The sequence below is a fragment of the Bison bison genome, unplaced genomic scaffold, assembly GCF_000754665.1.
Source record: "Bison bison bison isolate TAMUID 2011002044 unplaced genomic scaffold, Bison_UMD1.0 scf7180017864035, whole genome shotgun sequence".
Lineage (NCBI taxonomy): Eukaryota > Metazoa > Chordata > Mammalia > Artiodactyla > Bovidae > Bison > Bison bison.
This window is the reverse complement of record NW_011494607.1, coordinates 8993751-9015927: the sequence shown is the minus strand read 5'-3', so window position 1 is coordinate 9015927 and position 22177 is coordinate 8993751. Positions and strand designations below refer to the sequence as shown.

Sequence of the window (22177 nt, the reverse complement as noted above, 5' to 3'; positions counted from 1 at the left end):
AAAAGTGAAAGTGAAGCCACTCAGTTGTGTCCGACTCTTAGCGACCCCATGGACTGTAGCCTACCAGGCTCCTCCGTCCATGGGATTTTCTAGGCAAGAGTACTGGAGTGGGGTGCCATTGCCTTCTCCCTAGCTCCGTACATTATAACTGTTTTCAACTAGGAGCCACTTAATAAATGACTTCAAACTGCACCAGTAGAACTTAACATTTGTTGGAGGAGTTGCTGATCAAGAGGACAAAAAGAATGAAGTTTTGTCCTCAAATCACTATAAACAGGCAAAGAAACACAATTTTTTTTTTTTTTTTAAAGAATAAAGCTATTCACTGGATCATGAGTTAGTCTTTCTTCCCCAAATTGAGGATTTTGCTGTGGGTTCCATTACTGGCAAGTCAGTGCTCAGTGGGAAGCCTTTGTGGAATTGGAATTCGTGCAGGCATTGTGTGTGCCTGGAGGCATTCTGTGTGTAAGCTGTGTGTGCCGAATACTGCCCAAGCTATCTCCTGACCCAAGCATCGAAGACGGATGCTGCAGAATAAAATATATTTGTACACAAATAGTGCGTGCAAGCAGTCTTTGTACATAGAAAAAAACCTATTGTGGCAGATGGAGGATAAATTATTCGACTGACGGTGCAAAAACATTTCTTGCAAAGAAAAGTAAGTGTATAGTATTTTCCTAAACTCCACCTTGGAGATAGTATTTATAGCAAATGAGTATCAGTGCATTTTCATTGTCATATGACAAGGATGCTGCCATGTTGTGAAGAAAACCCACTCGGTTGCAGAGGCCCACCTTCATAGCTCTGGTTTCCTGTTTCGACACGGTGTGTGCGTTTCACTCTCCAGCAAAGGACAACCAACTTTGACTTTCCTTTCCATTCCAGTGGACTGACCTCAGATAACACAGTGGCCTCCTTAGACACAGAAGTGCACCCAGAGTATGCATTTCAGGTAGACTCAACTGCAGCACTGGACGCTCCTGTGGGGACAGGAAAGAGTGAAGGGATTTGGACAAAGAGAGGTTTTCTTCCTACAGTTTGATGCTAAGTCTTCTACCAAAACATGCCTGGAGGCAGAGGGGTGACCTCCACGGGAGTCCTAACAGTGCAGTGTGCATGTGTGAACGCTGAGAGGCCCATTCACGCCCCGGCGTAAAAGACCTGCCACTTCTAGTGAGAGATTCAGACGCTTCCACGGGCGTTCAGGAGCTTCGGGCACTGGTCAGACACGGTGAGCCGTTCAAGACAAGTGCCACCTTTGCTTGTGAGGTCCTATGGGCCTGTGAGAATTTGTTCCAGAACCAGTCTAATGCAAGTGCACCTCCAATCTATGCCTTACAAACTCCAGAGGCCATTTTCAAAACAGGGTTTTCTCAGTGTATGCAAGGGGCTACTGCCCCTCTCCTCTTCCTCCCCAGGTCGAACAATACGGACAGTTTTCACACATATCTACCTGTATAACCCTCTGTACCTCTCATAACTGGTCAACGACTGTAACAGGTTACATCAGGTGTTTTTCTACATACTTTTTACACAAATTCTATGCGATTAATGTAACTTAATTCAATGCATCATTTTGTTGTACTAGTTCTTGGGCTTGTCTTTTTATTTCCTAAGTGATTGTGGTTTTTTCTTGTGGTTTTTATTGTAAAAATGAAATGGCTGTTGATGCTTATTCTCTGTAACTAAGAATTTTTACCTTTTTTGGGGGAAGAAAAAAAGCATTGCTATGAACTAATGAATGGAAACTTCATTTACTCATTGTAAATACACTATTGTGCAAAAAAAAAAAAATTCACTCAATTGAATTGCTAGTGTTAACTGAATTTTGTCTAGACACCATTTCTGTTGATGAAATAAAGACATATCATTATGCATTGTAAACTGATTTTCTCTGATCCCTGTGTTGGAGATTATAGAGCCAGAGGCCTTCGGAACGGTTTCCTTCGAGAGAGGCCATGCCTCTCCCTTGTTTGGACCCTTACCTGCTACCTGATTAATCTGATAAGAAATCTTAAAAGTGTGATAATGCTAAATGCAGTTCTTCAACTCTCAATTTAAAAAATCCTTAATGCCTTTGAGAGTAGACAAAAGGCACTAAACCCAGTTTCCTGGTTTTGATATTGTGCTATCATTATGCAGAAAGTCACCTTTGGGGGAAGCTGGATGAAGAATATTGCTTCTTACTAAGGCATGTGAATCTATATCTCATAATAATAGGTTTAAGTGAAAATAAAAAGCTGAATGAATGCAAACGGGGAAAAGGAAAAACCAATGCCAGATACAGTAAATTGCAGGGCAGAGAGTTTAGAATTGGTTAGGGCAGAAATACAGCTAAGCCAGAAAAGAATATTTGATCACTTTGGGTCTGAATTTTGCTGTAAAGGGAAAACGAGATACTGAATGGCGGGCAGCCCAGATGACGTGAGTACGCTGGACTCATGAGTGGTCTGGCAGTGAGGATGGAGTCATGTGATAGCAGGAGATAGCTGAGCTGCTGGGATCTGAGCTTCTGGAAGTGCCCAACTCCATTAGCCAGGTGGGAAAACAAATTACCAACTGCTAAACTCCACTCCCTCCATGGGCTCCCCACTGAGGCAGAGCTTCAGGGAGCATCTAACAGGATTAGCAAATATTCTCTGTTGTGAAATCACCATGGTCCAAACATCTCAGGTGTCAGTTCAGTTCAGCCGCTCAGTCGTGTCCAACTCTGTGATCCCATGGACTGCAGCACGACAGGCCTCCCTGTCCATCACCAACTCCTGGAGTTTACTCAAACTCATGTCCATTGAGTCGGTGCTGCCATCCAACCATGTCATCCTCTGTTGTCCCCTTCTCTTCCTGCCTTCAATCTTTTCCAGCATCAGGGTCTTTTCAATTGAGTCTGTTCTTTGCATCAGGTGTTAGAGGTTAAGAAGAGAGTCCTTTGCCTGAAGGCATGAAGTTATTCAGTCCATTCTGGGGAAAGGGTGGGTCATGATTCCAAAATTCTCTGTAGGAAAACCTGTTCGTTTAGAACCAACGGTTATTTGCACTTTCCACCTGACTTTAGTGCTTGTGGCAGGGAATGACCACTGAGGCTCTTACATCCTGCAGAAGGGAAGCATTCAAACACCACCCAGCCCCAGATGGGCAGCAGTCATTCTCTTTCCTACTTTATTTTTTTTAATTAATTAATCTGGCTGCATCTGTTCTTGTGGCAAGAAGGACCCTTCTAGTTGTGACATACAGGGTCATTTTTTTTAATTGTGATATGTGGGATCTACTTTTCTGACCAGGGGTCAAACTCCAGCCTCCTGCATTGGGAACATGGAGTCCTAGCCACTAGACCACCAGGGAAGTCCCTCTCTCCCCTACTTTGAATGTGCACCTTAGGTGTGAATAGAATCTACTTCTAGAGCACAATGAGGAGTCTCAGTCTGCCTTCTCCCTGTCAGCAGGTCTAGTGCATGTTGTTTGGAAAAAACTGAGCTGTTCTTGGAAATAGTTCTAGAACTTTTCACTCTTCTGCAGCTCATCACCCCAGCCCCTCAGTTAGGATGCATTACCATGACCGTACTCCATGTCTCCCATAAGCTTGTGATGGTGTCCAGAGTGGAATGGGCTTCCAATTCTCTGCACTGAGCACCTCTGTCTTCCTGGCATAAATAAATATACTTCCTGGTATCAGGGAATCAAGGTCCAGAGAGATGGAGAAAGCTGCACTTCCCACATCCCACTATGAAAGTGTCTTTCCTTTCATTTGAATCAAGAGCATCATCCCTTCTGTCCCCTTCCCCACCCCTGCTCCTACATATCTGGACATCCACTTGCTGCTGAAGGTCTGCTCAACCAGAAAGAGGCAGGACTGTTTCTTCGTGGCTAGTTTTCACTCTCTCCCCTTGAAGATAAGTGTACCCCTGAGGCACTGACTTTCATCCTAAAGCAATGGCTGGAAACCGTCAGAGATACAGCAGCATTTACTGGAAGCATTACATTTACGCTGTGTCGTTTTATTTTTTTTTTAATCTCTATTTGTGTAGTACAGTTCATGACCCTATAAAGGCTTTGGAGAGCGAAGAAAATTTAAATTACAAAAAAGGGGGGGCGGTGCAGGAGAGGTGGAGAACAGTGCCATGTAGGCTTCTGAGTCTCTCATAATTAATGTGTTGACAAGAAAGGACAGGACACCAGGGAATAAGGAACAGACTGGGGAGTTGGAAGCGATGGGTAGTGTCTGGTCTTTGGCATCTATACATAAACATACGTTCGCTCAACCACCACTGGGCTACATACTGGCCATCCAAAATTTAAAATGCACAGCCTTACACTTAAAGTCCTCACAGGCTCGTCGAGGAAACAGATGTGTCAATAAAGCATTGTGCAGGGGCTGCTGATGGTTATGGGCAAGAGAGAGAGTGCGGGGAGTATGGGCCTTAGAGCAACAAGATCTGGGTTTGAATTCCAGCTGTAAAGCAGGGACTTCAGCCAGAATTTAGCTATGGGGCAAGTTACTTGATCTCTCTGAGCTTTCTCTGATCTATAAAATGGGGACAAACAACAACTTTACACCGCTGTTGTATAGGTTTGGAGAAGGAAATGGCAACCCACTCCAGTATTCTTGCCTGGAAAATCCCATGGACGGAGGAGCCTAGTAGGCTACAGTCCATGGGGTTGCAAAGAGTCTGACACGACTGAGCGACTTCACTTTCATAGGTTATAGATAATGTGACTTAGGCACCTGGAATATGGAATGCCCCTGAAAATGGTACCTAACTGGGCTTGGCCCTGGCATCATTTTCATCCTCCTGGTTTTCACACGCTCTTTTACCAACTCCCTGCAGAAAAGACCGAACACTGACTCACATTTCCACACCTCATTTCCTCCTCTGCCAACTCAGAACACAGAAGACTCAGGAGCCATTTGGGCTAAAAGCATAGACCAGCCCCTACCAGTGCTGAGCTCCCTTCTGCAACACCCCAGGCAGCTATCCAGGATAGTGTTCTCCAGAGAGACCGAACCAATAGGAGATTTTATTAGAGAGACAGATACAGGTTGATTGATTGATCGACTGGATGATTTGTTGGTATTGATGCATACAATTATGGAGGCTAAGAAATTTCACAATCTACATCTTTTGTTAGCTGGAGGCCCAGGGAAGCTGGTGGTATAGTTTTGAGAACTGCAGAGTCAATGATGTAAGTCCCAGTCCAAGGGAGAAGACTGACATTCCAGCTCAAGTAGAGAAAGCAAATTTATCCTTCCTCAACCTTTCTATTCTGTGCAGGCTCTCAACAGATTGGGGGCTGGTCTGTCACACTGGGAAGGCAATCTGCTTTACTCAGAGAGTACAGGAGATACCAGGAGGGAGGGAATGAACGTGAGGCAGGAGCCAGCCCATGAAGGCTCCATGTGCAGGCTAAGGAGTGCAGATTTTGTGCCTTTGGAACGAATTGATTCTCCTGATAACCTGAAACCTTTGTTAGAAGGTGTGTGGCCAGAGATAGGAGAGTCTGGCCATGAGACGGAGGATGGAGGAGCTAAGTGTCTCCTGCCTTGGGAATTCACCCCACCTTTATGATTCTCAGAACTCAACCAACCAGCCTCACAGATTGGAGAGTTAGTGGAATCACAGCATGCTCTATAAGAAGTGTTCAGTGCTTTCTGCTGGATGGCTCGGGGCCCCTGGGAGGGTGGGGTGCAGGAGGAAGCGGTGCCAACTCCAGTCTCTCCTCTGGAGGTCAGTAATGAGATCCCACCAGCACCTGTTGGCCCACAGTCATGGCATCACCACTGATGATGTATGAGTCCAACAGAACGATAAAGTCATGCAATGCCAGTGTTCACCAGCGTTGTCATCCATATTTTATGTCATAGCATGTAGGTATGAAGATGCAGCTGCTTCATCCCCAAGAAATGCCAAGGTGATGAGAGGAAGAAAACAAGAATCTCCCCTCCCACCTCCTGTGTACAGACAGGAAGTATGCTGAGCCCAGGCTGCGGGCAGAGCTCCCAGGCTGCTCTGGACCCATGTTCAAGGGTCCAAACTGCTGCTGCTGCGGAGTCGGCTGCTGGCCGGGAGGGTAGTACATCCCACTTCTCCTCCCTTCAGGTGGCAGCTCTGGCCCCTAGATTTTCTCTGATGGAATAGAGTGCCTCCCTGGTGTACGCAGAGCATCAGATCAGCTTCAGGAAGTGTGGCCAAGTAGGGCAGCGAGAGGCTGACCCCAGAGGTCAGGCGGCCCAGCTGGGAGCTTCTGATGCACAGCCACTGCCTGACCAGGGGTTCCGGAGGGGATGGTTCTGAGTTTCTCCTGCAGTTTGAGCTCACAGACATACAACTTTTATTTCGCAGATGCCAGCTCTCTCCTGGGTTCATTTTTTCTGATCCCAGGCATGGATTATTTTTTCATAATAGATGAAAGTTCTAGAAGCATGTTCTGAAACAAAACGAACAAAACAGACTCAGAAGGGCTAGTAAAAGCTAGTTCTGCCCACCCACCCAAGACTCTGTGTGTGTCACAAATATCCTAAATCCAAACAAAACCCTCTACAGAAGATAGTCCCCTCCCCACATCACCCAGAGAAGAATGTCCAGGTAAGAGGTTCTGTTCCCAGACAGCGTTGCAGCATAAGATCTGAATCCCACCTGCCATCTCCTCCTCTTCTTCCAGTTGTGCTTGTTGTGTCCAAAATCCAGGTCTAAAACTAAAAGGCCAACCTTTTCCTAATCTCCATCTTTGTCCCCTCCACAACTAACCAGAGTTCCTGACTTTGCAATAATGTGGAATGGGAACATGGATCCAAATGTAGATGATTCATTTTGTAATAATCGATCCTAAAAATACACTACACTTAGGCTGACTGTAATGCAGGAGACCTGGGTTTGATCCCTGGGTCGGGAAGATCCCCTGGAGAAGGGAATGGCTACCCACTCCAGTATTCTTGCCTGGAGAATTCCATGGACAGAGGAGCCTGGAGGGCTACAGTCCATGGCTCACAAAGAGTTGGATATAACTGAATGACTATCACTTTCACAGGGAGAGCAAGAAGCAGCAATGGGAAAAGGAACTTGGGTTGGGTCAGACAAGTTTAGGGTAAAATTCCAGCTCATTCACTCATTCAATAAATATTCATTTATGTTCCTGCTGTGTCCCAAAGACTGTGGTTTACCACATCCTAATTGCATGACTTGGACAAGTCATCTACTTCCTTATTCTTAAATGGAAATAATCACAGGGTCACAATGAGGAAACCCATGTCAGTGTCTAGACCAGAATCAGGGACTCCATAAAATGGGAGACTTTCTCCCTCTTCTTTAGATTCTTTGGCAACTGATATATTATAGAAAACTTCTCTAGTAAAAAGTTCAATAAATTATAACAATCAGCCCTCCAAACATCCATCTAATTACCCGTGTTGATAATGCTGTGTCAAAAAAAGACCTTCTCAAATGAGGCAAAGAACCTAGAAGTCACAGAGATTTTAGATTTAGTACAATATTAAAAGTTTAAAGACACCATACACAACGATAAGAAATAAGCAGACTGGGAGAAAATCTTACAATGTGTATATTGACAAGGCATTAATATAATACCATAAAAGAGCTCCTAGAAACCACAGGAAAAACAAATATCTCAACAGAAAAATAGACAAGGATAATTCATGATAGAAATACAGATGGCTAATAAACATAGGAACAACTTTACTAGTGATCATGGAAATTTAAAGTAAAACAAAGGGAAACATTTCTAGTTTATCAGACTGAGGGTGGGGATAGATAATGACTGAGTGTGGAGATAGATAATGTCTGAGTGTGGATAAAAAGTGCTAATGTGCTGGAAAGAGGATAAATTGGCATAGTCCTTCCTGAGCAAAAATTGGCAGCATCTATCAAAATGTAAAATATGCATGCCTGTTAAAACCAATAATTCCACTTCTAGGTACCTATCACAGAGAAGGCGATGGCACCCCACTCCAGTACTCTTGCCTGGCAAATCCCATAGGCCGAGGAGCCTGGTTAGGCTGCAGCCCATGGGGTCGCGAAGAGTCTGACACAACTGAGTGACTTCACTTTCACTTTTCACTTTCATGGATTGGAGAAGGAAATGGCAACCCACTCCAGGGTTCTTGCCTGGAGAGTCCCAGTGACAGCAGAGCCTGGTGGGCTGCCATCTATGGGGTCGCACAGAGTCGGACAGGACTGAAGTGACTTAGCAGCAGCAGGTACCTATCAAAGTATGTATGAAACATTCATTGCAACATTGTTTGCAGTAGAAAAAAGTTAGAATGGCTAAGTTGTCATTAAGTATCTTATGGTTCACCTATCTCATGGAAAAGCATGAAGCATATCCAACTGAGGCATCTCCATGGGTACTGAAATGAAGAGTTCCCAAGACATCTCATTAATTAATCAAAAGCAAATGGCAGAGACATCTCTACAGCAGGATCACATTTATATTTTTGAAAACATATAACAAATATATATGGACATATATTTGTACTCTAAGACAGATTATGAATGCAGTGAGGGAGGTAGGGGAACACAGCCTGTGCTGTTCACAGAGATGGCCTTTGGTGGAGGGAAATGGGAATTGAGTCCAGGTGAGAGTGAGAGATGAACCCTCATATAGTCAGATTCACATTTTACTCGGTGTCCTTTTATACTGATTGAATGTTTTTCAATGAACATGTATAACTTTAATTTGAAAACTAAGAAAAAAGACTCTTCTTTCAAACCAATAATAGTAGTACCCCTGGAGTGAGTCACACTCCCCTCTTACCTGAGCACTATACAAGCCTCCAAGCTGGTCTCTTGACTGCACTCTTATCCCCTGTCTTGGGCCATTTGGGCTGCTATTTAAAAAAATACCCTAAACTGGGGAGAAATGTAGGGACTTCTCTGGCAGTCCAGTGATTAATAATCCACCTTCCAGTGCAGGGAACATTAATTTGATCTCTGGTTGGGCAACTAAGATCCCACCTTCCTCGGGGCAACAAAGCTCACACGCAGCAACTACGGAGCCTGCAGGCCACAACTGGAATGCCCAAGTGCACAATGGAAGATCCTGAGTGCCTAATGCAGCCAAAAATAGATAAATATTTAAAAACAAAAGAAGAATAGAAATGTATTGCTCATATTTCTGGAGACTCGGGATTCTAAGACGAAGGCACTGGCAGATTCAGCGTCTGGTGTGAGCCTTCTTCCTGGCTCATAGATGGTCATCTTTTCATTGTACCCTCACATGGTGGGTGGGCTAGGGAACTAACTGATGCCCTCTTTAAAAGGGCTCTAATCCCATTCGAAAGGGTTCCATCCTTATGACCTAATCACCTCCCAAATGTCCCACTTTCAAACACCATTGCACTGGGGGATAAGGTTTCAACATATGAATCTGGGGGAGACAAACATTCAGACTACAGCATCTCTACAATAGGCTCATCAGAAACAGTGATTTTAAAAATATATGTATCATGGGCTTCCACGGTAGTCCAGTGGTTAAGAATTCACCTGCCAATGCAGGGGACATGAGTTCAGTCCCTGGTGTGGGAACTAAGATCCCATAAGCCCTGCAGCAACAAAGGCCACGTGCCACAACTACTGAAGCCCACGTACCCAAGAGCCCATGCTCTGCAACAAGAGAAACCACTGCAACGAGAAGCCTGCACACCACAACTTGAGAGCAGCCCCCACTCTCTACAACTAGAGAGAGCCCACACACAGCAACAAAGACCTAGTGCAGCCAAAAATAAGTAAATTAATTAAATATATATATGTATCAGACCATCACCATTCCTGTGCCATCCAGCTCGAATTCCTTTCCATGGCCTATAAAGCCTGACATATCAGCTCTTGCCCATTTTAACCTCATCATCTCTAATTCTCCCCTCCATGATCACGCCCCAAGAGTGCTCCCTGGGACCTTAGCACACAGCTCACACCATCAGTCACACTGAGGTCCTTGGGTAGGTGGGGCAACACAGGCAGAGGGATTAGGAAGTACAAAGGTCCTCAGCACTGTGGAGCTACAGGAGAGTGCTCTTTATCGTCACTTTAACATCACAAAAGATCAGAGGTGTTCACAGGGCAATCTTCTTCCTAATGCCAAAATCTTCCTACTCTACAGTGGTAGTTCATATTGGAATCACTGGTGAAGGTGAAGGTGAAGTCGCTCAGTTGTGTCCGACTCTTTGCAACCCCATGGACTGTAGCCTACAAGGCTTTTCCATCCATGGGATTCTCCAGGCAAGAATACTGGAGTGGGTTACCATTTCCTTCTCCAGGGGATCTTCCTGACTCAGGGACTCCCGCATTGGAGGCAGACGCTTTAACCTCTGAGCCACCAGGGAAGGCAGAGCTTTAAAAATACTGGTACTCAGGCTCTTTCTGCAGAGGTTCTTATTACACCAGTTTTCAAAGCTTCCCTGCAGATTTAAAGTAGAATTGGGCATGAGAATGACTACTTTACAGCACCTCTGACAAGTGAAGGCATTCATTGATGAATGCCATTCCATACCCTCTCCATTACAGAGGGGAGCATGGGTTCCTAAAACTCAACCAGCCTTCCTCCCCATGCTCACTGGGCCAGGCTAAAAGGACTAAAAGTCTGCTCTCCATGCCTAATGAATTCCATCCTTAAAGAATCAAACTTGATAGAAACTTAATCAATAACTAACAGGCTTAGACTTGAAGAAACTGCGAGATTTCAGTGGTGATGTCAAGGAAAATGTCTTGGAGTATAAATCATGGCTCTTGCAGGTGGTTTTCCTGACCTTTTAAAATAGAGTGGATTTCTTTTGCAGGACAGTTCTCTGCAAGGGGAATGTGTGGCAAAGAAACTGGGGTCTCTACTTGAACTCATTTTATTCTGAAACACCAACTGCTACAATCAGAATGCATCTGACTGACCCTGAAAAATTCAGTTCTCTGGGACCTAATACAGTGTAAAAAACTGTTTATAGTCCATATATTGAAAGTGGATGCCAACAATCCTTTGCTTGATGCACTAATGTCTTTCCTTTTTTTGGCCGCACCATGAGGCATGTGGGACCGAATTTTCACCCCACAGAGATCGAACCCCTGCCCTGCACTGGAAGGTGGAGTCTTAACCACTGGCCACTGGGTAAGTCCCAACTGCTCTAATTTCTCATGCAAGCTCCCTCTGTTTGCAGTAAGTATGATGTGTCAGCCACAGTGCTCTGGAGTTGACAGCTGTGACCTCAATCTCCAAGTCTCCCTAACCATCTGGGGAGTGCAGTGGCCTGTCAACTCTGAAAGAGGCTTGGGGGAAAGTGACCATTAGTAGGAAAGCTCTGTGACCAAAGGCATTATTTATAATTCCTAGAAACATAACAAAGAAGAAAGGGGAAGATGAAAATAGAAAGAGGGCCTGTCACCCTCATCGTCTTTTCTCCAAGTTCTGCAGCATGGCCTGTCTCTCCCAAAATATAATCTGAGATGAAGAAATCTGCCTCAACTAAACACTGCTGTTCTTCCCTCAGTTCTCTGCCAATACAAAGGCTTCTCTCACATGGAAGGAGGTACAAGAGACAGAAAATGATGAAAATTGTCATACTGACTTCACAAATGCAGATAAGAAGCAGGGGTCACTGGCAAGATTACTCTAAGATGCTGAATCTCAACCCTGGTGGCATATTGCAATCACCAAGGGAGTTTTAAAAACACTGATCCTGCATCCCATCTCCAGAGCTTCTGGTTTAATTGGAATTGGATGGGTCCTGGGCTGGAGATTTTTTTTAAGCTCCAGATGACTAACTTAAGCCAGAGTGGAAAACCCTCCCATAGTTTGGCATAGGGTTCCAAGCACCCGTACAATGATCCTAAATATAATCAACCTCCAGAAAAGAGTATAAATTTGAAAAGAAAAAGCATTTTGGGAGAAAGTCTAGGTAGGATGATCCCTTCTCAAGGTATGGCATTAGTGCAGTAAGAAAATATCTCTAAATTCATAGAAGATATGAAACTGGGGTAGAGGGATTCAATTATTATTAACACAAAGAATGAAACAAAGGAAAAAGCAAGTGTGTGGGCTCAACAAAGCAAATCAGCTGAGAAATTCCCCTATTAACATGGGGGATTTTTCTTTTTAATGGGAAAAATAAAGTTCTTAGAAGCAAGCAGTGGGTAAAACATGAGTCACTCTTTTTTCCAGAATCAAGAAGAATCCACAGTAAATATCCATTGTGCCCTATGATAGCCAGGGAATGTTTATTCCATTGTGGCTTTTCAGAGAACAGAATTAAAATCAATACAATATTGATTTTAGTCTTTGTGGAATATGTCACAAATGTTTGTATATGACTTTTAAATGCCAGAATTATTAAAACAGTGGAGTACACCCTCCTTCCTTAGTGAGACAAGGGCAACTCAAGGTTACAAATGATCCCTCCTCTGATTTATATTTTCCATATTATGTTATAAAGTGCAACTCCATTCCAAGCACTCCTCTGTTACACATTATCTAGCACTATGGGTTCTCCATTGCCTCCCTGCAAAGCTTCCATGCCCCCTTCTCCAGTCTTCTTTATCTCTGAAGTTTTCCTTACTACCCTGTGCTCCAGACACACATGGCCCCCAGACAGCTCTGCTTTATCACACCTCTCAGCTTTTGTCCATGTTCTCCTTGTACTGAGATAGCCTTCTTCCATGTACCCCAGTCCTCCCAGGTCTAGAGAAACTCATATCTCTCAAGACTCATTTCAAAAGTAATTTCAACTATAAAGCTTTTCCTGACCTGTCTGTAAAGAACTGACCTCTCCCCCTTTTGCCCACTATACCCTCTAACATGCACACTTACACTTGACCATTTATATGTTTACCTAATTTCCCATCCAGGCTCAGAGAGCTCTGGTGGCAGAGATGGTGATTCATTTATATACTAGCACTTATAAGACTAATTGATAGAAAGTTTTCAATAAGCTTATTTCATGAATTGAGCTTAACTGAATGTACTGAATGAATTTAACACTCCATAAATTAACCTCGCTCTCTCTCTCAACACACACATATACACACAAAGAAGGAGGGAAGAGAAGGCTAAGAAGGGATAAGAAGGCTAAGAAAGGAAGAGAAGGCTAAGAAGAGTCCAGAGGGGGGACACCTCTTATGAAATTTCCATGATCAGTCAGATTGTCTGACCTTACTTACCATGGATGTTCTTCGCCCAGGGGCTGCAGGCAGAAGTGAGGGGCTGTTTTCCCGGTGTGGAAAGCCCTGGCAAGAGCTATTTCGAGAAGTGGAGCTTCCTGAGTCACTGTACAGCTGTCCCTTTTCAGAAAACAGTCTGGACAGGAAACTGGCCTTGCGACTGCCAGGGTAAGATCTGTCTCTTGCCTCTTGGACCCTGCTGTCTGTCATGCTGCCATCGCTGTGTCTGCAGTGACTGTGCAAGTCTGCAAGAGGTTCCCCTGAGGGTTGTAGGTCCTGGGACTGCTCCCAGGGTCCTGTTGTATGTGATGGACAATGCCTAGGAGCCATCTTTGTACCTAGCCAGGAGTGAGGTCTTATATTCTGCAAGCCAAATAAAGAATGGTCTGGCTGCTGTCCTGGGTGCTGAATTCTAGCACCGTCGTCCCAGGGACATGGGCTGTGGACATGGAGCTGTCCGTTGTGCTGATTCTTCTCAGCCCAGTCTTTTTTACTATAGCAAGGGTCTACATCAAGTTGCCTGGCCTGTGGGATATGCCACGTGGTTTTAGAATTCGGCACATTGACTCGGATTACTTGCTGTTGATTGTTGGCTTGAAGTAGGGAGATTTTTTCAGGGAAGGGAGAGCAAGTCATACACTCCTGGGTCACCGAATAGTTTTTCAAATGGAACGGAAGTCTCCTTTCATCCTCAATGCCCTCACTGCTGGATTTGTCATAAAGTGCCCTCATGATTTTCCTGATGCCCAGATGAAATATTTCCAGTATGTTGAGAAACAAAGAGATGGCTGCAATGCTATGCATAAAGAGCATGAAAATGGTCTTCTCTGTGGGCCTGGACACAAAGCAATCCACTGCATTGGGGCAAGGAGGTTGAGTACATTTGTAAAGAGGGTGCATTTGAAACCCATAGAGAATATATTGGCCTACCATGAACCCTACTTCCAGCACAGATCTGGTCAAGACATGTAAGACATAAGTACGCAGCAGACATCCTTTCAATGGGACTTTTTGGATCCTCTTCTGCTCCTCTAATTTCCTCAGTTCTCTATCCATCCTTTGCTGATCCTCCAATTCAAGCTCTGGATTCTCCATCTGGGCTCTAAGCTGTGACTTCTTCCTCTGCCTTTCCTTTTCAAAGGCCCTGAGTCTATACAGTGCATGGCCCATATATACTAGAGAGGGAGAAGACACAAAAATGATCTGTAAAACCCAGAACCTGATCAAGGAGATAGGGAAAGCAGTATCATAACACACAGTGTTGCAACCTGGCTGCTGGGTGTTGCAGGCAAATGCTGACTGTTCATCATCCCAGACATCTTCAGCAGCCACACCAAGTATCAGCATTCGGAAAATGAAGAGGATGGTCAGCCAGATTTTCCCCACCATGGTTGAGTGGGAGTGAACGTCCTCTAAGATGCCACCCAATAAATTCCAATCCCCCATGGTAAGAGACTAATGTCTGAAACATACAGAAAACACTAAGATTAATAGAATCCAGGTATAATATATAAAAACACGATCAATACAGCAGGTCCTCTCTTCATGTCAATAAAACTATGAAGGATTTTCCAGCCCTAATACTTATGGTTCATGCTTGCTGAAATATTTCTAAGGAATAGGTTTTGGAAAAAATACTAAAGACCCTCCCCAGTCCAACCCAATTCCTTCCTATCCTCTTCTCTCCTACACAAAGTTGACTGTCATTCTAGTATACTCATTGGCCATCATATTTGTACAGTACATTCTATTCCATAATTTTGCTTATTTTTCTAACATATGAGATGCCATATTTACCATACATCCTACAGGGTCTTAAAGAAGTCTCAACTTCTTTAGGAAGTCTTCCCCAGCCATCTCAAGTCAGAGGGATTTTCCCATGTCTGAATTCATACAACACTAGTGCTTGTATTACTCACTTGGTACCGTGCCTAAAATGAGCTTTGTGATAGTTGTCCTATGTTCTCGTTTCTGAAAAGCTACTCTTTTTACAGACAGAGATGCTTTCTATTTCATTTTGATCTTGACATATGAAGGCATCAATAAATAAGAGTGAACTGAATTGTCTTTTCTTTTTAAAAACTCAGCTCCTTGACTCTATCACTGGAAAAATCATCAACATTAAAACCAAGTAGATCCTCATTATATATTATCGATGGCTCCTACTGCAAGACTGAAAATACAAGTAGAGAGAATAGAACTCAGCCAAATAAACCCTCAGAAACTGGCACAGGGTAGCAGTAAAGATTAAGCAGGCTCAGAAGCAGTACCAGCAATGACATATGATTAGATCTACAAAGCCATATCTGAACAGAAGATTTTCATGGAAGCTCTGCTTACTTAGAAGAAAAGTGAATATAACTGCTATGCTAGCAAGATTGGGAGCTGTGAAAGAATCAAAGCATAGCTGACATGAATGGGTCATTGGGTTCACCTTGGAAAAAACAAGACATCTTTCAAGGTTCAATGAGGTTAAAATACTTGAGGGTTTACAGGCTTCTAATGTGGATGACTTCCAGATATGAAAGAAACAGAGGAAAAACAGGTAAGTGTTAAGTTAAACTAATAATGAAACAATCCTCTCCTTCCACAATTCATTTATTCAATAATGTGTACTATAATTTATCATATAGGCATTGTGCTAGATAGCAAGGAATTCAACAATGAATAATAAATACATACTTCATTCAGGCTTCACAGTACTTAGTCACCAGGAATTCCCAGTAACATATAAAATGGACAGTGAAAAAGTTATGAATATCAAATAAAAAATATAAGAGGAAAAAAACCCACAGAATTGTTATATTTCCCCTACTTATCTCCAAACACAAAAGTAAATTCCAGATGGAATAAAGTATTAAATGTAAAACAATTAAACCATAGAAGTATTGAAGTAAAATTAAAGAGAATGTCCTATAATGTTGAAATAGAAGGAGGCTTTTTAAGTACATCAATACCAGAAACTATAACTAGGGAAAAAATTAGATTTTACCCAACAAAACTGAATAGCAAAAGTGGAGATGTCCAGAAGGTATTTGGGTCTAGAGAATAACAACAAAAGATGCAAACCACAGATAAATAAGCATTTGTAAATAATTATTGAATAGGTTGAGATCACCTAGGGACAAAAAGGAAAAATAAGCCAATGGCAGAACCCTGAGAAACAGCATGGTAAAAAAAGTCTACAAATGAAAATGAGAAATGGCCAATGAGAAAGAGGGGGAAAACTATAAGGGTGAAGTCACTGAAACCAAAGCAGGACAGAGTTTCAAGGAAAGAACAGTTGACAATATCAAATACCACTATTTAAATCAATTTAATGGGGGGATAGATCATGCTCAGGGATTAGAAAACTAAACATTTATAAAGATGTCAATTCTTTCCAAATTCACTCATCTGTAGCTCACTGAATAAAGTCCTGTAAACATATATATGTACATATATGTATATGAGATGTATATATATGTGACTAAGTGTGGAGAGAAGACCCAGAAGGCACACATGAGGAAGTTCATATAGGTTACTGGAGGTCTGTAGGAGAACATGAGGGTGGAAGGAAGAGCGTGAAGGCAGAGGCAAAAAGATAAAGGACACGCTTCTAAGGAAGCACGACTGATTCTCCACTAGTACACACATTTATATAAATGCATACCTGTATGTACATACATATGCATAAACACCTTTTAAAATAAAATTTAAAAGCAGTAGGTACCTGTCAGAATCTAGCAGAGGTATTAATGAGTCTTTTCTATTTTACTCCACGCTGCCGCTGTTAAGTTGCTTCAGTCGTGTCCGACTGTGTAACCCCATAGACGGCAGCCCACTAGGCTCCCCCATCCCTGGGATTCTCCAGGCAAGAACCCTGGAGTGGGCTGCCACTTCCTTCTCCAGTATTTTACTTCATCACTTGTTCAAAATTCAAAAATTCAAAATGTAGTCATATCTACCACTTGCAAATAAAAGTTAGATTATAAAATTTTGCACTATTGCCTCACTAACTGAAACAATAATTTACTAAGTTCTATCCTCTCATAAAGAGTTTCAGTCCTTTCCCATAATTATTCCTTTAATAATATCTGGCCATTATTCTTTATTAAAAACTAACTCCTTTAGCACTTAAAATCTAGAGCTTCTATTTTATATAAAAACCTGAAAGTGAAAAAGCTAACTCATTTTATTAACTTATTCTCGATTTAGAAATCCTAAACTATTTAATGTTCTTCTTGCCACTATCTCTTTAAAATACAGAAATTATAATTTTTAAATAGCAAGAAAACTGGAAATAGGAAATACATGAAACAGAAAAGCAATCATGCATATTAGCATGCAAGAGTGAGATCCTTTAGACAAATATTTGTTTCCTCAGGTCCAAGTAATAATCTTGAATTTTCTTTCATTATCAAATAAAATATAAAGAAGCTGGTGCTCCTTTTCTGAGTTTTACTTCAAATATTACCTTTGTATCCCCACAGGAATTTCCTGTATTTCTCACAAACAAAAGAGATACTATATATTTACCACTTACCTTAGGAGTAGATAAAAAAATGACTGGGCTACAAGAACCTTCAAGTTGGACCATGTGTGGCTAATTAGTGGAACTGCTGCTGGTTGCAGATATAAAGGCTCTGACCTGCTGGCTGTGGGGACCAGTTCAGAATAAGCTCAGTAATTTTGATCAATGGAGTCTAACCTAGTCCTCCCCTGAGGTCAAGATGTCCTTTGGTGCTTTCAAATTTTCTTGTTTTTTCCTAATTGGCATGAGGCTGGAGCCCCTCCTAGTGTACCATATTTGGAAATGAAAAGTGAAACAAATGAGAATTTTCCTTTTTCATTTGTGGGTGATTACAGTGATTTGAATTTCAGTGCATTTCTTTCAGTCAATTGATTGCTCTGTGAATCGATGTCACAGATCAATGGGTCATGTCCAATTTCATCAAGAGCTGCCTGGGGCAAGTCTGGCCTCACCAAATGGGAACAAGTAATAATAGAGTGACAATCAAACCCCAAGTGTTCTTGCAAATCATGTCAGGCTGAAAGGAGAAAGAGCTCAAAAGGAAATTAAACATTTTCAGACCACCAAGAGGGGGCTGTGCCTGTCTGTAGATTATGTGTTCTAGCAATATTCTATTAGGCTGAAACAGGCAGCTCAGGAAAAAATTTATTTTTTCCAGTAGAGAATCTGAAAACCTTAGAAACCCATCTCAAAGTTTTATAAAGTGTTTGAATTCAGCGAGGTCAAATGATTTGCCCAAGGCAAACAGAGACCAGATCTTCTAACTCCCAGCCCTGCAGAATCTTCCGTTCGTCACATCTCGAGTACATAATCTTACTGTCACCTTAGAGGAGTTGAGAGCAGTGGTGTCACTAGAACACAAGAATGGCTTCAAGTCACAGCTCTGAGGCAAACTTCTAAGCCTGGTCTTTTCCATATAATATATAGAAAGTACATAAAATCATTCCTAAGTATCATCTGCCCATATATTTAGTTTTAAAGAAAGGATGATAATGACAGGTAGACAGGTTGAGGTGGGGAGGTTAAATTTCCACTACCCTGGCACACTAGCCTCAAGTACAAACTGACAGAATTAACTAGAGGTGAAATCACACAATGTATTAATATGTGTATTTGCATAGTTTTGGGTATATTGTCCAAGAAAGCCCTTGACATTTACTCCTAAAGTTCACCTGCACAGTAATGAATTTAAAACCTTAAATGCATTTTACCAGAATCCAAATACTAAATTCATATGTTTATAAGGGTATATAAAATAAGACCTAACATTAGGTGCCTCAAGGGAAGGTAACATGATGAGGAAGAGGTGAGATGAATACTTTTACACGGAATTCTCTAAATGTGTTACCTACTCAAAAAAATAAATGTTCAAGCTAGAAAGAAAAAATAAATAAATAAATGCAACCATACATCTGATTTTTTAAAAAGTCTTCAGCATATGAATCAATCTAATCTTTACTCTTTAAGACTTTGAGCAACTAAGTGAATTATCTTTAAGACAGGCACAGAACAAATAACTCTACAAACCTCAAGAAGTAACTGAAATGTCCTGATGAGGTCAGTAATGTTGGCACTGCACAGGTGTGGGAAACACAGGAGCACCACTGGGTTGAGCTTCATCAAAACTCACCCGAGGGTTCAGCAAAAATTAGCATACCAGAGGCTGAGGATTCACTGTCATAGAAGACAAGTTTGGTTTTGTTTATTTTTCTAAAAGTCCTACTAATTTTACACCAAAAGTTTTGCTGAATCTGTGGAGTCATTAGTAGGTTTAAAACACACTCAGGTATGAAACAGAAGGGAACAGAAAGGTTAGCGAGAATAAACATCTCAGGGTAGAGAAAGAGGCACAGGTTCATAGCCTCCGCCTTTGTGCTCTCAATGGTCTCCAGTAATCACAATGTCATTTTGCTCACACCTGGTGATATAAACTCCTGTGGGCAGAAGCGAGATCCCCTTAAGACTCATGACTTGCTTTATTGCAGTGGTTTGGAACCAAACCTGCAATATCCCTGAGGTCTGCCTAGACACACATCACCAAGATATCAGGTAATTCACTCAACCCCTAGCTCTTGAAACATTTTCTGCACTTCTTTTTTTTTTTATGGAGTACTCTCTTCAAAAATGTTTACAATGTGGATCTTTGAGTGATAAATCTTACTGAACTTTCACATGTGAATAACAATATAAATTAACAACTGCTATAAATGAAATGTCTAATCCGAATAAAGAAAACTATAAGAGGTGTAGAGGAAAAAAAAATTTTTTTTAGCTCTAATACTTTAAAAATAGTTTTCTTACAGCAAGCATTGCCCTTCAAGAGTAAGGTCAGTATGATTCCTGTTCTTCGCACAATGATCTACTATCTAAAAGTCTTTAGATTTTTCTTATTAATATTCCTAATTTCAGTACGTGTCTAGATATGGGGTACTTTTTGCCATTGGGCACCCTATGGTGTCTCAATCTTTAACTTTTCTTCTTCTGACCTTGTGTGTTACTTGAATGCTGGGACATCTACTTATGTCCTTCATCCCACTTCTAGATTCGTATCATCAGTTCAGTCGATTAGTCGTGTCCGACTCTGCAACCCCATGGACTGCAGCACGCCAGGCTTCCCAGTCCATCACCAACTCCCAGAGTCTGCTCAAACTCATGTCCATCAACTCGGTGATGCCATCCAACCATCTCATCCTCAGTCATCCCCTTCTCCTCCCACCTTCAATCTTTCCCAGCATCAGTTCAGTTCAGTTCAATCACTGTCGTGTCCAACTCTGCGACCCCATGAATCGCAGACGCCAGGCCTCCCTGTCCATCACCAACTCCCGCAGTTCACTCAGACTCACGTCCATCGAGTCAGTGATGCTATCCAGCCATCTCCCTTCTCCTTCTGCCCCCAATCCCTCCCAGCATCAGAGTCTTTTCCAATGAGTCAACTCTTCGCATGAGGTGGCCAAAGTACTGGTTTCAGCTTTAGCATCATTCCTTCCAAAGAAATCCCAGAGCTGATCTCCTTCAGAATGGACTGGTTGGATCTCCTTGCAGTCCAAGGGACTCTCAAGAGTCTTTTCCAACACCACAGTTCAAAAGCATCAATTCTCCGGCACTCAGCTTTCTTCACAGTCCAACTCTCACATCCATATATGACCAATGTAAAAACCATAGCCTTGACTAGACAGACTTTTGTTGGCAAAGTAATGTCTCTGCTTTTCAACGTGCTATCTAGATTGGTCATAACTTTTCTTTCAAGGAGTAAGCATCTTTTAATTTCATGGCTGCAGTCACCATCTGCCGTGATTTTGGAGCCCCCCAAAAATAAAGTCTGACACTGTTTCCACTGTTTCCCCATCTATTTCCCATGAAGTGATGGGACCACCTGCCATGATCCCAGCATCAGGGTCTCTTCAAATGAGTCAGTTCTTCACATCAGGTGGCCAGAGTATTGGAGTTTCAGCTTCAGCATCAGTCCTTCCAATGAGTATTCAGGACTGATTTCCTTTAGGATCTAGTGATTTGATCCCCTTGTTGTCCAAGGGACTCTCAAGAGTCTTCTCCAACACCACAGTTCAAAAGCATCAATTCTTCGGCACTCCACTTTCTTTATAGACCAACTCTCATGTCCATACATGGCTACTGGAAAAACCATAGCTTTGACTAGACAGACCTTTGTTGGCAAAGCAATGTTTCTGCTTTTTAATATGCTGTCTAGGTTTGTCATAGCTTTTCTTCCAAGGAGCAAGTCTTTTAATTTCATGGCTGCAGTCACCATTTGCAATGATTTTGGAGCCCAAGAAAATAAAGTCTCTCACTGTTTCCACTGTTTCCCCATCTATTTCCCATGAAGTGATGGGACCAGATGCCATGATCTTAGTTTTCTGAATGTTGAGTTTTAAGCCAACTTCTTCACTCTCCTCTTTCATTTTCATCAAGAGGCTCTTTAGTTCTTCTTTGCTTTCTGCCATAAGGGTGGTATCATCTGCGTATCTGAGGTTATTGATATTTCTCCCAGCAATCTTGATTCCAGCTTGTGCTTCATCCAGCCCGGCATTTCACATGATGTACTCTGCATACAAGTTAAATAAGCAGGACAACTGTATACAGCCTTGATGTACTCCTTTCCTGATTTGGAACCAGTCTGTTGTTTCACGTCCAGTTCTGCTGCCTCTTGACCCACATACAGATTTCTCAGGAGGCAGGTCAGGTGGTCTGGTATTCCCATCTCTTGAAGAATTTTCCAGTTTGTTGTGATCCACACACTCAAAGGCTTTGGCATAGTCAATAAAGCAGAAGTAGATCTTTTTCTGGAACTCTCTTGCTTTTCCAATGATCCATCGGATGTTGGCAATTTGATCTCTGGTTCCTCTGCCTTTCCTAAATCCAGCTTGAACATCTGAAAGTTCACGGTTCACATACTGTTGCAACTTGGCTTGGAGAATTTTGAGCATTACTTTGGTAGCATGTGAGATGAGTACAATTGTGCAGTAGTTTGAACATTCTTTGGCATTGCCTTTCTTTGGGA

The 22177-nt window shown here is 42.4% G+C and overlaps 1 protein-coding gene across 1 annotated transcript; it reads right to left on the bottom strand.

Moving 5' to 3' along the window:
* Positions 1-6204: 6204 nt before the first annotated feature.
* GJA10 (gap junction protein, alpha 10, 62kDa) lies at positions 6205-15206 on the bottom strand. Its single transcript, XM_010834716.1, has 2 exons — positions 13149-15206; positions 6205-6420 (listed from the first exon to the last, which is right to left on the bottom strand). Exons 1-2 carry the CDS (start codon positions 14592-14594, stop codon positions 6382-6384), a joined length of 1485 nt encoding a protein of 494 aa, XP_010833018.1. The 5' UTR covers positions 14595-15206; the 3' UTR covers positions 6205-6381.
* Positions 15207-22177: the final 6971 nt, after the last annotated feature.